We start from the raw sequence: 17,500 nt of genomic DNA, 5'->3' as shown, positions 1-17,500 counted from the left end.
CTTTTCCGTCCCCCACGGCGCCCTCTGGTGGCTGCTCCACCCCATGACACTATTTCTGTACACGCATAAATAGTCAACGATAAGAAAAGAGTTCCACTGAGAATCTGCCTGGTCTTGCTTCCTGCCAAATACTGAGCTGCTATATACAATCCCTGTGACGTCATTTATGAATATTATTATTATTATTATCAATAAAACTCTTCAACACACGCAAAGCCACATTATTATTTATGTACACGCCCCGACGCGCTTCACTTCACCGACATCGAGTCTGACCGAAGGACCACACACACACACACACACACACACACACACACACACACACACACACACACACACACACACACACACACACACACACACACACACACACACACACACACACACACACACACACACACACACACACACACACACACACACACATCCCTGATTTCCGCGCGGCGACAAAACCGTTCCAGCCAGGTCCAATCGGTACCCCTCAGTCCGACTCGGGCGGACTTTTCCCGCGTCTTCGACGGACGCGGGCGACGACGACTCGCCGTGACATGCAAAGCGGTGCACGCAAAGCATGCTGGGAAATGTTTGTCCTGCCTGTCAGGGGTTCTACGCGGCCCCTAAAAGACTCAAATGACGCCCCAGATGCGGTCTGGTTGTGGTTCTGGTGTCGAGGTCTGTGTGAGGAAACACGAGTGTACATGTTAGCATGCGTGTGTGTGTGTGTGTGTGTGTGTGTGTGTGTGTGTGTGTGTTCTTGTATTTCTACCCTTCTTGAGACACCAGCAAGGAAAAGTAGCTTCCATAAGAGGACCGAAATCATGGTCTCAATACTGGAAACCATTGCGTCTAATAGAGAATGTCTCATTAGCACCCCTGGTGGTGACATCTATCAACATGAGGGTGGTCCCAAAATAATTGACTGTCAACATATGAAATAACATATGTGTGTAATTTTTTTTTTGAAGTGCTCCCCCTCTGGCCAACATATGTAATAACAAGTGTGTGTAAGAAATTTAAATTCGCCCCCTTTGGCCAAAATTGATTACAAATAAATAGAATAAATAATAACCAATTACAAACAAAAAAATGTAACTAAAATCTGTCTTTTTCTGACAATGCGTCGACTTTTTTCTTATAAAATTGGCAAAAATTTCTCATATTCTTTCTGTTTCTGTAATATTGCAATATTTTCCTCGTAAAATGATTACTTTTTTTTAAATGTTAAAATTATTACTTTTTAATGGAAAATGCTGACATTTGTCCTATAATATTCTGATCTTTATAATAATGGATTAGATTTTATTGCTAATATTTTTGGTGTTCTTGTAAAATAGTGGCATTTTTGGAGTATTGACCTTCGTCATCATTTTGCCAAAAATAATTCAGATTATTGTTATGATATTGCCAAAATGTTAAAGTTTTCTTATAAAATTCTGACCTTTATTATAATAGTAATAACAATGGATTGGATATTATTGCCAATTTTTTTTGGTATTCTTTTAAAATAGTGGCATTTTTGGAGTATTGACCTTCGTCATCATTTTGCCAAAAATAATTCAGATTATTGTTATGATATTGCCAAAATGTTAAACTTTTCTTATAAAAGTCTGACCTTTATTATAATAATAATAATAATAATAATGGATTAGATTTTATTGCCAATTTTTTCTGGTGTTCTTGTAAAATAGTGACATTTTGGAGTATTGACCTTTGTCATCATTTTGCCAAATATAATTCAGATTATTGTTATGATATTGCCAAAATGTTAAACTTTTTTAAAATAAAATCCTGACCTTTGTAATAATAATAATAATAATAATAATAATAATAATAATGGATTAGATTTTATTGCTAAATTTTTTGCTGTTCTTGTAAAATAGTGGCATTTTTGGAGTATTGACCTTTGTCATCATTTTGCCAAATATCATTCAGATTATTGTTGTGATATTGCCAAAATGTTAAACGTTTCTTATAAAATTCAGACATTTTTTAGACTAATAATAATAATAATAATAATGGATTAGATTTTATTGCCAATTGTTTGGGTGTTCTTGTAAAATAGTGGCATTTTTGGAGTATTGACCTTTGTCATCATTTTGCCAAATATAATTCAGATTATTGTTATAATATTGCCAAAATGTAAAACTTTTTTAAATAAAATTCTGACCTTTATAATAATAATAATAATGTATTAGATTTTATTGCCAATTTTTTTGGTGTTCTTGTAAAATAGTGGCATTTTTAGAGTAATGACCTTTGTCATCATTTTGCCAAATATATACGATTATTGTTATGATATTGCCAAAATGTTAAACTTTTCTTATAAAACTCTGACCTTTATTATATTAATAATAATAATGGATTAGATTTTATTGCCAATTTTTTTGATGTTCTTGTAAAATAGTGGCATTTTTGGAGTAATGACATTTGTCATCATTTTGCCAAATATAATTTAGATTATTGTTATAATATTGCCAAAATGTAAAACTTTTTAAAATAAAATTCTGACCTTTATAATAATAATAATAATAATAATAATAATAATAATAATGGATTAGATTTTATTGCCAATTTTTTGGTGTTCTTGTAAAATAGTGGCATTTTTGGAGTATTGACCTTTGTCATCATTTTGCCAAATATATAAGATTATTGTTATGATATTGCCAAAATGTTAAACCTTTTTTAAAAAATTGTGACTTTTGTCAAGTAAAATTACGACTCTTTTCACAAAATTGCCCACATTTTAAGCTTTTTCTTGCAAAATTGCGACTGTTATTGAGTACAATTCCAACTTTTATCATAATATCGCACAAATGTTCAGCTTTTCTTGTTAAATTTTGAGTTGCGTCAAGTTAAATGACGACTTTTATTATAATACTGACAAAATTCGACGTTTTTCTTGTGAAATTCCAACAAATTTTTCACAACAAGCTTTTTTTATATTTGCATAGTACGTATATATTATTAATGTTGTAAATACACATCTTTATATATCTAGAAAGGCTGGTCCTATAAAGAGGGAGGCTTTTTTCTCACGTCTCGAGAAGGTCAGAAATACAAGAGAGTGTGTGTGTGTGTGTGTGTGTGTGTGTGTGTGTGTGTGTGTGTGTGTGTGTGTGTGTGTGTGTGTGTGTGTGTGTGTGTGTGTGGGGACCAGTTCTTCGAGTTCATCCCCTTATGTGACCCAGGCGTCCAGCCTCATCCTCTTGACGTTGGCGCCGTCCTGGTCCTGGGGCTCGGTGGAGGCGGGCCTGAGGAGGACCATGGTGGGCTGCAGGAGGCCGGCGGCGCCGGGCTGGTGGTGGAAGTCCGGGCCCCCGCCCCCCCGCAGGGCGCCGTCGTCGCGGTCGCTGCCGTCGTACGAGCTGCCGTTGCTGCTCAGGCTGTCGACGGGCGAGCGGCCGTAGGACACCCCGGCCACGCCCTGCCCGTGCATCTGGGCCCCGGCGGTGGCGCCGGGAGTGCTGCGGTCCCGGTTGGGCGAGACGGGCTCGGACTTGATGTTGACGTGAGGGTTGGTGTTGACGGTCAGCGCCGCGCCGTGGGGGAGGGGAGCCATCGGCCTGCGGCGCAGAGACAAACGGCGTTTTTTTAGCACAACTTGGTAGACAAAGCGTAAGCAAACAAGTAGCCATGCAGGGGGGCGGGGCTTAACATCAACAGGTTAACATTAACACAAACACGCTTTGGTACCAACTTTGAGAAAATGCATTACTTGAACAAAAGTAATGGGTCAAGGTGAAGTCTTTCTACATCAGGGGTGTCCTAACTTCTTCCCCAGAGGGACGCACATTTGAACATTTAAGCATATTCTTCTTTTGCAACACCCATACAATATGGAGGTTTATTTGAACCTCTTAAACATGTTCAAAGGAAGTGTTATTATTTTGTTATTATCATTTAATGCTTAAATCTCTAGATCAGGGGTGGCGGGCCACAATAAATGAAATGGCTGGCCACATAAATAATTGTGGCGGACCATAATAAAATGATGTGGCACGCCACCTTAAAATTAGGGGACAGGCGACGTCAAAAAACACACAAAAAAATTATGTGGCGGGCCACAATAAAATTATGTGGCTGGACACTGGCGGTCCACAAAAAAATTATGTGGCCGGTCACATTAAAATGATATGGCAGACCACATTAAATGATGTGAAAGACCATATTAGAATTATGTGGCATGCCACATTAAAATTATGGGTCGGGCCAATTGAAATTACGGTCCACAAAAAAATGATGAGGAAAGGCCACTTTAAAATGATATGGTGGACCAAATTAGTATTATGTGGCATGCCACATTAAGATAATGGGACAAGTCAATTTAAAATATTAGACAGGCCACTTAAAAAATTGGCGATCCACAAAAAATGTTGTGGTGGGCCACAATCGAAATGACGTGGCTGGCAACAGAAAATCACGTGGTGGACCAGGTCACTTTAAAATGACGTAGCGGACCACAATAAATGATGTGGGGGTAAACAAAAAATGACGTGGCAGGCCACTTTATAATTATGTGGCCGACCACATTTAATGATGTGACAGAAATAATGGGACTTGCTACATTAAAAGTGGCGTTCCACAAAAAAATGATGTGGCAGACCACATTAAATGATGTGACAGAAATAATGGGACTTGCTACATTAAAAGTGGCGTTCCACAAAAAAATGATGTGGCAGACCACATTAAATGATGTGACAGACCATATTGGAATTATGTGGCATGCCAATTTAAAATTATGGGTCGGGCCAAATGAAATTACGGTCCACAAAAGAATGATGTGGCAGTCCACTTTAAAATGATATGGTGGACCAAATTAGTATTATGTGGCATGCCACATTAAGATAATGGGGGTAGCCAAATTAAAATATTAGACAGGCCACTTAAAAAAGTGGGGATCCACAATTTTTTTTTGTAGTGGGCCACGATCGAAATGATGTGGCTGGCAACAGAAAATCATGTGGTGGACCAGGTCACTTTAAAATGACATAGCGGACAACAATAAATGATGTGGGGGTACACAAAAAATTACGTGGCAGGCCACTTTATAATTATGTGGCCGATCACATTTAATGATGTGACAGAATTTATGGGACTTGCTACATTAAAAGTGGCGTTCCACAAAAAAATTATGTGGCTGGCCACATTAAAATGAAATGGCAGACCACATTAAATGATGTGACAAGACCATATTAGAATTATGTGGCATGCCACGTTAAAATTATGGGTCGGGCCAATTGAAATTACGGTCCACAAAAGAATGATGTGGCAGGCCACTTTAAAATGATATGGTGGACCAAATTAGTATTATGTGGCATGCCACGTTTAGATAATGGGACAAGTCAATTTAAAATATTAGACGGGCAACTTAAAAAAATTGGCGATCCACAAAAAAATGTTGTGGTGGGCCACGATCGAAATGATGTGGCTGGCAACAGAAAATCAAGTGGTGGACCAGGTCAGTTTAAAATGACGTAGCGGACCACAATAAATGATGTGGGGGTACACAAAAAATGACGTGGCAGGCCACTTTATAATTATGTGGCCGACCACATTTAATGATGTGACAGAAATTATGGGACTTGCTACATTAAAAGTGGCGGTCCACAAAAAAATGATGTGGCTGGCCACTGGCGGTCCACAAAAAAAAATATGTGGCTGGCCATTTTAAAATGACATGACAGACCACGTTAAATGATGTGACAGACGGGCCACTTTAAAAAAGTGGCGATCCACAAAAAAATGTTGTTGTGGGCCACGATTGAAATGATGTGGCTGGCAACAGAAAATCATGTGGTGGACCACAATAAATGATGTGATGGTTCACATTAAAATTATGTGGCATATCACTATAAAATTATGGGAGGGGCCACATTAAAAAAATGTGGTCCACATTAAGAAGTGGGAGTACACAAAAAATGATGTGGCAGGCCTGTTTATAATTATGTGGCTGACCACATTACAATTATGTGGCATGCCACATTAAAGTTATGGGTCGGGCCACTTGAAATTATGGGACTTGCTACATTAAAATTGGCGGTCCACAAAAAAATGATGTGGCTGGCCGCTTTAAATGATGTGGTGGACCACAATAAATGATCTGACGGTTCATATTAGAATTATGTGGCATACCATGATAGAAATATGGGAAGGGCCACATTAAAAAATGAGGTCCATATAAGAAGTCGGGGTACACAAAAAATTATGTGGCAGGCCATTTTATAATTATGTGGCCGACCACCTTAAATGATGTGACAGAACACATTACAATTATGTGGCATGCCACATTAAAATTATGGGTCGGGCCACTTGAAATTATGGGACTTGCTACATTAAGAGTGACAGCCCACAAAAAAATTATGTGACTGGCCAAATTAAAGTGACGTGCTGGACCACGATAAATGATGAGACGGTTCACATTAGAATTATGTGGCATACCACGATAAAAATATGGGAGGGGCCACTTTAAAAAAATGTGGTCTACATTAAGAAGTGGGGGTACACAAAAAATTATGTGGCAGGCCACTTTATAATTATGTGGCATGCCACTTGAAATTATGGGACTTGCTACATTAAAAGTGACGGTCCACGAAAAAATGAGGTGGCTGGCCACGATAAAATGATGTGGTGGACCACATTGGAATTATGTGGCATGCTCCGTTAAAATTTTGGGTCAGGCTAGTTCAAAATGATATGGTGGACCAAATTAGTATTATGTGGCATGCCACATTAAGATAATGGGACAAGCCGAATTAAAATATTAGACGGGCCACTTTAAAAAAAAATTGGCAATCCACAAAAAAATGTGGTGGTGGGCCACGATCAAAATGATGTGGCTGGCAACAGAAAATCATGTGGTGGACCAGGTCAGTTTAAAATGATGTGGCAGACCACAATAAATGATGTGACGGTTCACATTAAAATTATGTGGCATACCATGATAAAAATATGGGAGGGGCCACATTAAAAAAATGTGTTCCACATTAAGAAGTCGGGGTACACAAAAAATGATGTGGCAAGCCACTTTATAATTAAGTGGCCGACCACATTTAATTATGTGACAGACCACATTACAATTATGTTGCATGCCACAATAAAATTATGGGTCGAGCCAGTTGAAATGATGGGACTTGCTACATTAAAAGTGGCGGTCCACAAAAAAATTATGTGGCTGGCCACAATAGATTGATGTGGTGGACCACATTAGAATTATGTGGCATGCCCCGTTAAAATGATGGGTCAGGCCAATTTAAAAACGTGGCGGTCCACAAAAAAAATGTTGTGGTGGGCCACAATCGGAATGATGTGGCTGTCCACATACAATAACTCATGTGGCAGACCAGGTCACTTTAAAATGATGTGGCTGTTAGAATAATTGTGTCTAAGTCATCACAAAACTTTGTGTCTCCATGAGTTCCCGACGAGAAGACAAAAGCTGTCTTTGAACCTACCAAGAAGGCGGCTTGTAAAACTCCGCTGTGTAGGATGGGAAGCAACATGAAGGTGTTCTGTTTCTTCCATGTATTGTAATCAACAGAAAGATAGTGTCTTGACCCAAGAACTACAAAGCGACGAGGAAGCAGGACCTGACTCCCCTCTAGGGACCTCTTCTTTGAACTGTTTTACGACCTTTTCTTTGAACTGTTGTAATCAGAGGCGACGGCTGTTTACGACCCCCCGTCCCTTAGAAACAGCCGTTGCCATGTAATCAGGGAAAGTCCAAATAAAAGAGGAGACGTACACTCTTTCGCCAGAGCGTGATGGAGACTGTACAAGGGTACAGCCCAGACGCGCTCTCCTCAATTAAGCCAAATTTAATTCTGTCTCTGTTTAATTCCTTGCTTCTTGTCTTGTTTAATATATGTCATCAGTGTTTGAACCTGACAGTGGCATGCCCCATAAAAATTATATTTTACAGTATTTAGTAATGACCTCACACTTTGGACCCCCCCCCCGTTCTACATGTCGGTACCTGGGGGCAAAACTCTTTGACAACTTTTAACGACCTAAAAGTGCGCGTTGCCGTGCCCTGCACTCCGCCGACACGGTCGGCAGGACTCTCTCCCTCCCTCTCGCTCGCTCGCTCTCTCGCCGTCAGCAGGATGTGAATTTGAAGCTCCCAATTACGCTCTCAGGCCCGGCGGGAATGTTCTAATATGTCACATCAGCGCCAGCGCCGCCTCGCTAATATTGCCTCATTTGCTGGCAGAGTGAGAGCAAGTTAGGATCGCGGCGCTCCAGGCCATAGCGCACACGCACACACACACACACACACACACACACACACACACACACACACACACACACACACACACACACACACACACACACACACACACACACACACACACACACACACACACACACACACACACACACACACACACACACACACACACACACACACACACACACACAACCAGAGTCCAAACAGGTAGATAGATGAAGGGCCAGTAAAAAGTGGCGAGTCAGCAGTGGGCCGGGGACAAGTGACGGATTCGAGAGCAGTGGCGCCAGCGTCTTTCCCAAAATGCTTTGCTTCTCTGCCAGCTGAGCGGCTGTCTAAAGCTGTTATCCTTCCAAAAAAAAAAAAGCCACGACAGAAAGGCAGCTAGAGGGCGCCTCCTCTGGCCAAACACAACTACTGCACCCTGGTAGTGTTTTTAGGAAGCCAGACAGCCTGTGGGGCAGTACGGCTCGGTCGGCCGAGCGGCCGTGCCAACAACTTGAGGGTTCCGGGTTCGATCCCCGCTTCTGCCATTGTGTCTTTGGGCAAGACACTTTACCCACCTGGTCCCAGTGCCACCCACACTGGTTTAAAAATGTAACTTAGATATTGGGTTTCACTATGTAAATCGCTTTGAGCCACTAGAGCAAGGGTGTCCAAGGTGCGGCCCGGCGGCCATTTGTGGCCCGCAGCTCATTCTTTACCGGCCCGCCACACATTCTGGAAATATTATTGTAAAAATAAAAAAGAACATTAAAAAAAGTGAAATCTAACGAGAAAAAGTTGCAATGTTGACACAAAAGCTGCCATGCAGGCTGGTTTTTTCTTTCTTTTGTTTTTCTTTATTTTTCTTTTTTTTGCCATTGCTCAAAAAAACAAAAAAACAATGACAAAAAAAATCCATGTTATAATGAATTATTTTCAGGGCTCCAATTACTTCAAATATTTCACTTTAAAATGTTTTATGTGGTAAATATTGCACATATTGTGTAGTAGCCATATAAAAACATCAAAGTTTTCTTTGACAAAAGCGCATAAAACAAACAGAATAATAGTTCCAGCATAAAATCGACAGATATATCTGAAGTTGATCTCGTAACTTAAGTGTTGAAAGTAAAAGAAAAACCTAATAAAAATGTATCACTTTATGAGTGGGGCACCTTTTGGATCCCAAATATATTTAGTGATTTTTTATTTATATTTTTAACGGTGATTACTCAAAAATATGAAAGAATTAAAATCAATGGTGTCCTGCATTATTGATCTTTTAGGGCTCTAATTACTAAATACTGCATATTTCAGTTTTACTATAAAAAAACTAAGTTGTTTTTGACAGAAAAGCCATAAAACATTTTTTTTAATTTGTATTACTTTATATCAACTTGAAGTTGATATAGAGATTTACTGTAAGCGTTAAATCATACTTGCCAACCTTGAGACCTCCGATACCGGGAGGTGGGGGGTCGGGGGTGGGGCTGGGGGCGTGGTTAAGAGGGGAATATATTTAAGCTAGAATTCACCAACTCAAGTATTTCATATATATATATATATATATATATATATATATATATATATATATATATATATATATATATATATATATATATATATGAAATACTTGACTTTCAGTGAATTCTAGCTATATATATATATATATATATATATATATATATATATATATATATATATATATATATATATATATATATATATATATATATATATATATTTTTTATTGTACACATAAATAAAAGAAATACTTGAATTTCAGTGTTCTGGAGGCTATCCAGTAGATGGCAGTATTGTCCTGTTTAAGAGTGTCACAACATTGCTGTTTACGGCAGACAAACTGCTTTACGGTAGACTAAACGTGACTGCTGTTGTTGTGTGTTGTTACCGCGCTGGGAGGACGTTAATGAAACTGCCTAACAATAAACCCACATAAGAAACCAAGAACTCGCCCTCGATCGTTCTACAGTTATGACGTCATTGGGCAGGCAAGCTGTTTATATTGTGGGAAAGCGGACGTGAGAACAGGCTGTCCCCACTCAGGTCCGCATTGAGCTGGAGGGGGCGTGGCCTCCAGCTCCGGCTGAATACCGGGAGTTTGTCGGGAGAAAATTTCTTCCGGGAGGTTATCGGGAGAGGCGCTGAATCTCCCGCTAAAAACGGGAGGGTTGGCAAGTATGCGTTAAATAATAAAAAAAAAATAATAATCTGACTTATTTTTAACATTTTAATGACTGAGACCCTTTATGGTCCCCGGGACCCCTAAAGGTAAAATTAATAAAAAAATCCATATATTTTGTTATGGTTTGAAAATGAAAAATATCAAAATGGCCCCCACGTGCTTTAATTTTTCCGTGCGCGGCCCTCAGTGGAAAAAGTTTGGACACCTCTGCACTAGAGAAAAGCGCTATATAAATATAATTCACTTCACTATAAGGCAGGGGTGTCAAACGTTCGGCCCGCGGGATGAGTTTGCCAAGTATAAAAAGGAGCCGAAATTCTGTGTCCACTAGATGTCACAATAGCAATTCTTTGTATCTTTGAAGATGATGCTACATATGTACAAAAAATTAACCACATGATGTTAGTGCACAAGTCGAGGGAAATGAGCAAACTACATAAATAACATCCCGTAATTTGATTTTGATATTTATTTTATCTTGACAGATTGAAAATGAACATCAATGAGTCGGCTGATGAACATTATCACATCATTTATTCAGAAAGCATAAATAACGACAAATAAAGATAGAATACTCTTAACCGCAACATGTAAGTGTAAAAAAAACAACAACCCAACGACGTTACGATTTGTACATTTTCAGAATGTGCTTGTTCTATTTTTAAACAATCTGGAGTTGTCTTTATTTTTGAGTTATCGTGCCGTGATTTTACCAGTCCGGCCCACTTGGGAGTAGATTTTTCTGCATGTGGCCGCCATCTAAAATGAGTTGACACCCCTGTTGTAAGGGTTTTTTTGGAAAAAGGAATAGAAAATTGAAATTGCAATGTTTTTTATTGTCATTATTATTATTATTATTATTATTATTATCATTAATGTTTTGAAGAGGTTAATTTAGCCTACTGATGTATATTTATAAATGGTTGGTTTATATAGGCTAGTAAGGTAAAAACTAGTAGCTGGTAGGTACAAAACTTTACCTTACTAGCCTATATAAATCAACCATTTACAAATACATTATCATTAATTATTATTATTATTATCACTATCGTTATCATTCTCCGCATTTCGAGGCCTTTTACATGCACAAAGTCACAACATTTTGCAGAGGTATTGCAAAATGTTTATATTTTGGGGGTCCCGAAAACACATTTTTACAATTGCCCTTTTTAGCGCCACCTTAAAAATGTGTAAAATGCTATTAATATAATGGATATTTAAATAATAATCAATATAACTGGATATTAAGAGTTGGACTCCTACCTTGTTTACTACCTTAAAGTTTTGTACTCAGTCAGAAATATCAAGCAGCTAAAATGCGCCAAACATGGGTAAGTATGGAGAGAGGTTTTTTTTTTGCATTTTACTCATCATGCATTGCAATGGATTTAAATGGGTGTCATTTAGAAAAATGTATGGCGTGTGGACGTTTAAAAAAAAAAAAAAAAATCCACAAAGTTTAGTGAGCAGGTTGTGTTATGTGTGACCAAGGTGTCAGAATAATTGTATCTAAGTTATCACAAAACTTTGTGTTACATTTGAGTTCAGCTCGCCCTGCGAGAGGACAATAGCTGTCTTTGATCCTACCGAGCAGAAGGCTTGTAAAACTCCACCGTGTACAGGAAGATTTTGTCTTGACCCAAGATCTACAAAGCGGAGAGGAGGCAGGGCCTGACCTCCCTCCAGGCGCCTTTTCTTTGAACTGTTTTACGACCTTTTCTTTGAACTGTTTTGTAACCAAAGGCGATGGCTGTTTACGACCCCCCCTCCCTTAGAAACAGCTGCTGCCATGTAATCAGGGAAAGTCCAAATAAAAGAAGAGGCGTACAATCTTCGTCAGAGCGTGGTGAGACACTGTACAAGGGTACAGGTGTACGCGCTCTCCTCATTGAGCCAAATTTAATACTGTCTCTGTTTGATTCCTTGCTTCTTGTCTTGTTTAATAGATGTCATCAGTGTTTGAACCTGACAAAGGGTGTTGACTTTTTGTGTGGGTTGCAGTCTTTTCTTTTGCGCCATGACTAGGGAAGGTGGTTTGGGTTTGGTTATATAGGTAAATGCTGTGCACAGTTTAACATTCAATTCGTGGTCATTAAGCTGCATTACTCACATCGTCCACAAGATGGCAGAGATTTTAAATTAAGCTTTAGGCCACTCCGCGGACCTGACTTCTTAATGAACTTGTGACATTTCACGGGCTAATCTGAAGACGCTGGCAGGCCGCAGTTTGGACACCCCTGGTCTATATAGACAGGACGCTTGGAAAGTTTCGAGAACACGTATGTGCAAACACACAGGAAGTCGGCCATAATTGGTTTCCCGCGATTTTTAGGCCAAAAACAGTGGTTGTACTTTAACAAACTACTCCGAGTTTGTCGTACCACAGTTTTACTGAGTAATCTGTTCCAAAAACCGAATCGTACGGAAACAGATGCATATTTTTTCTAGACAACCTAAAATATATACACAAAACACATTTTGTAGAAAATAATTAGTTTCCCTGGAATTTTTTTAAAATTGCGAATCTTATTTATTACGGTTCTGAATCAATTTAGATTGTTCAAAAATCTTTTAAAAGAAATAATTTTTACATGCTTTTTTAAATAGTATGTGTCAATAAAGTATCTTTCAAAAAAATTTAAAAAATGAAATTGCAAACTTTTAAAACTTGAATAGCACCCAAAATGGCAACAAATATTGTATTATCATACTTTCTAAACCTTATTGTTTGTCAAAATAAAAATTTTATATTTAAATATCTGCGTGACATGAAGTTATTAATCTAATTGTACACTGTAAAAATTACAATAGATTTTACGGTAACATCGAATAATATATGAATTTCCCTATACATTTGATTATTATATTTGTATATATTTTTACGAGCACTTTAAAAAATCCGTACATTTTACAGTAAAAAAAACCTGGCAACTCAGGCACCAGAATTTTATTTTTTATATACAACATATTACTGTGACTGGAAAAACAGTAATATTGTTATTTTTTTTAAATGCCTGTTTTGTTTACCGTTAAAAACTTTGGTAGCGTTTTTCCATTTACAGTAATAAACCGTGCAAACAACAACCGGAGATTTTACAGTAAAAAACTGGCAGCTCACTTTTACTGTAAAAAAAAAACAGTTGTAGAGTTTTTACATTTTTTAAATTTACATTAGTGTTGTCTCGGTACCAATGTATTTCGATACTTTTCTAAATTAAGGGAACCACAAAAAATTGCATTATTGGCTTAATTTTAACAAAAAATCTTAGGGTACATTAAACATATGTTTCTTATTGCAAGTTTGTCCTTAAATAAAATAGTGAACATACAAGACAACTTGTCTTTTAGTAGTAAGTAAACAAACAAAAGCTCCTAATTTAGTCTGCTGACATATGCAGTAACATATTGTGTCATTTATCATTCTATTATTTTGTCAAAATTATTAAGGACAAGTGGTAGAAAATTAATTATTAATCTACTTGTTAATTTACCGGTACTTTTTAGAGGCGGTATAGTACCGAATATGATTCATTAGTATCACGGTACTATACTAATACCGGTACACCGTACAACCCTAATTTACAGTAATATGCCATACATTTTACAATAAAATCTATTATTACAGTGTACAATATGATGATAACTTGCTGTGAAAACATATTTCAAGCAGATATTTAAGGATTTATTTTTATTTTGATAAAAGAAAATGGTTACAAGTATGATACTAGTTGTTGCAATAATGATACTATTAAAGTCGAAAAGGTGTGCAATTTAATCATGTCAAATGTACAAAATAAAAACAATTGCATTATTGGCTTTATTTTAACAAAAAATCTTAGGGTACATTAAACATATGTTTATTATTGCAAGTTTGTCCTTAAATAAAATAGTGAACATACAAGACAACTTGTCTTTTAGTAGTAAGTAAACAAACAAAGACTCCTAATTAGTCTGCTGACATATGCAGTAACATATTGTGTCATTTATACACCTATTATTTTGTCAACATTATTAAGTACAAGTGGTAGAAAATTAATTATTAATTTACTTGTTAATTTACCGGTACTTTTTAGAGGCGGTATAGTACCGAATATGATTAATTAGTATCACGGTACTATACTAATACCGGTATACCGTACAACCCTAATTTACAGTAATATGCTGTAAAAAACACCATACACTTTACAGTAAAATCTATTTTTACATTATCATACAATATGATGATAACTTGCTGTGAAAAGCAGATATTTAAGGATTTATTTTGATTTTGACAAAAAAAAATGGTTACAAGTATGATACTAGTTGTTGCAATAATGATACTATTACAGTTGAAAAGGTGTGCAATTTAATGCAGTACATTTTAATTATGTCAATATTTAAAAAAAAAAACTTTATTGATGCATATTATTTCCAGGCGTTGGCTTTTATTTTGACAAAAGAAAATGCTTACAAGTATGTTTATAGTTGTTGCAATAATAATACTATTAAAGTTGAAAAGGTGTGCAATTTAATGGAGAACATTTTAATTATGTCAAAATAAAAAATAAAAAGTACTTTATTAAAGCATATTATTTCCAGGCGTTCGCTTTTATTTTGACAAAAGAAAATGGTTACAAGTATGATAATAGTTGTTGCAATAATGATACTATTAAAGTTGAAAAGGTGTGCAATTTAATGCAGTACATTTTAATTATGTCAAAATTTTTAAAAAAGTACTTTATTGATGCATATTATTTCCAGGCGTTCGCTTTTATTTTGACAAAAAAAATGGTTACAAGTATGATAATAGTTGTTGCAATAATGATACTATTACAGTTCAAAAAATGTGCAATTTAATGCAGTACATTTTAATTATGTCAAAATTTTAAAAAAAAAGTACTTTATTGATGCATATTATTTCCTGGCGTTGGCTTTTATTTTGACAAAAGAAAATGCTTACAAGTACGTTTATAGTAGTTGCAATAATAATACTATTACAGTTGAAAAGGTGTGCAATTTAATGCAGTACATTTTAATTGGGTCAAAATAAAAAAATACAAATACTTTATTGATGCATATTATTTCCTGGCGTTCACTTTTATTTTGACAAAAGAAAATGGTTACAAGTACGTTTATAGTTGTTGCAATAATAATACTATTACAGTTGAAAAGGTGTGCAATTTAATGCAGTACATTTTAATTATGTCAAAAAAAAAAAAAAAGTACTTTATTGATGCATATTATTTCCTGGCGTTCGCTTTTATTTTGACAAAAGAAAATAGTTACAAGTATGATAATAGTTGTTGCAATAATGATACTATTAAAGTTGAAAAGGTGTGCAATTTAATGCAGTACATTTTATTTATATCAAAATTTAAAAAAAAAGTACTTTATTGATGCATATTATTTCCAGGCGTTCGCTTTTATTTTGACAAAAGAAAATGCTTACAAGTATGTTTATAGTTGTTGCAATAATGATACTATTAAAGTTGAAAAGGTGTGCAATTTAATACAGTACATTTTAATTATGTCAATTTAAAAAAAAAGTACTTTATTGATGCATATTATTTCCAGGCGTTCGCTTTTATTTTGACAAAAGAAAATGCTTACAAGTATGTTTATAGTTGTTGCAATAATAATACTATTACAGTTGAAAAGGTGTGCAATTTAATGCAGTACATTTTAATTATGTCAAAATGAAAAAAAAAAGAGTACTTTATTGATGCATATTATTTCCTGGCGTTGGCTTTTATTTTGACAAAAGAAAATGGTTACAAGTACGTTTATAGTTGTTGCAATAATAATACTATTACAGTTGAAAAGGTGTGCAATTTAATGCAGTACATTTTAATTATGTCAAAATAAAAAATAAAAACTTTACTGATGCATATTATTTCCAGGCGTTCGCTTTTATTTTGACAAAAGAAAATGGTTACAAGTACGTTTATAGTTGTTGCAATACAAATACTATTACAGTTGAAAAGGTGTGCAATTTAATGCAGTACATTTTAATTATGTCAATATTAAAAAAACAAAACTTTATTGATGCATATTATTTCCAGGCGTACACTTTTATTTTGACAAAAGAAAATGGTTACAAGTTTGATAATAGTTGTTGCAATAATAATACTATTAAAGTTGAAAAGGTGTCTAATTTAATGCAGTACATTTTAATTATGTCAAAATTTAGAACAATACTTTATTGATGCATATTATTTCCAGGCGTTGGTTTTTATTTTGACAAAAGAAAATGCTTACAAGTACGTTTATAGTTGTTGCAATAATAATACTATTACAGTTGAAAAGGTGTGCAATTTAATGCAGTACATTTTAATTATGTCAAAATTAAAAAAAAAAGTACTTTATTGATGCATGTTATTTCCAGGCGTTGGGTTTTATTTTGACAAAAGAAAATGGTTACTAGTATGTTTATAGTTGTTGCAATAATAATACTATTAAAGTTGAAAAGGTGTGCAATTTAATGCAGTACATTTTAATTATGTCAATATTTAAAAAAAATACTTTATTGATGCATATTATTTCCAGGCGTTCGCTTTTATTTTGACAAAAGAAAATGGTTACAAGTATGATAATAGTTGTTGTAATAATGATATTATTAAAGTTGAAAAGGTGTGCAATTTAAGACAGTACATTTTAATTATGTCAATATTTTAAAAAAGTACTTTATTAATGCATGTTATTTCCAGGCGTTCGCGGGCTACTTTAAATTACGTGGAGGGCCAGATCTGGCCCCCGGGCCTTGAGTTTGACAACAAAAAAAAAGATGTCTGCAGCTTTGAGGGACGCGACAAAGACGCCACACAGCAAACACAAACACATGAAAAAGCCACACAAAGCTTTGTGTGCGCTTGCTACGGCGCGCCACAGACGCCAGCATTCACCTGAGGTTAGCAGCAATGTTGGAGATGCAGTTAGCCATCTCCGCACTCTGCTTGTCCGCACCCCACATGCTGTGGAGAAAAGTGGGGAAGGGGACAATGAAAAACCTCAGTTGGCTCGGAGGCGGGCGACAAGTGTTTGTCACGTGGCGGCGCATTTTGCATTCTAAAAGAATATTCTGTTCAGTGTTCGGAAATGACTTT

At 36.2% G+C, this 17,500-nt stretch overlaps 1 protein-coding gene across 4 annotated transcripts in view; it reads right to left on the bottom strand.

The window, feature by feature from the left end:
* mef2d (myocyte enhancer factor 2d) overlaps nucleotides 1-17,500 on the bottom strand; it is a 296,690-nt gene that overhangs the window by 478 nt on the left and 278,712 nt on the right. For 2 of the 4 annotated variants that reach the window (XM_062062583.1, XM_062062584.1), the window contains 2 exons: nucleotides 17,300-17,368; nucleotides 1-3,563 (listed from right to left, as the gene is read on the bottom strand). The exon at nucleotides 1-3,563 is cut by the window's left edge and continues 478 nt beyond it. In XM_062062583.1, coding sequence (XP_061918567.1) covers nucleotides 3,176-3,563; nucleotides 17,300-17,368 — 457 coding nt within the window. In that variant the 3' untranslated portion in view covers nucleotides 1-3,175. The remainder of the gene's footprint in view (nucleotides 3,564-17,299; nucleotides 17,369-17,500) is intronic. The other 2 variants (XM_062062585.1, XM_062062586.1) reach the window with 1 other exon arrangement.

The sequence above is a fragment of the Entelurus aequoreus genome, linkage group LG11 (assembly GCF_033978785.1).
Source record: "Entelurus aequoreus isolate RoL-2023_Sb linkage group LG11, RoL_Eaeq_v1.1, whole genome shotgun sequence".
NCBI classification, from domain to species: Eukaryota; Metazoa; Chordata; class Actinopteri; order Syngnathiformes; family Syngnathidae; genus Entelurus; species Entelurus aequoreus.
The sequence above is the reverse complement of the archived record's forward strand: the minus strand, read 5'-3'. Positions and strand labels throughout refer to the sequence as shown.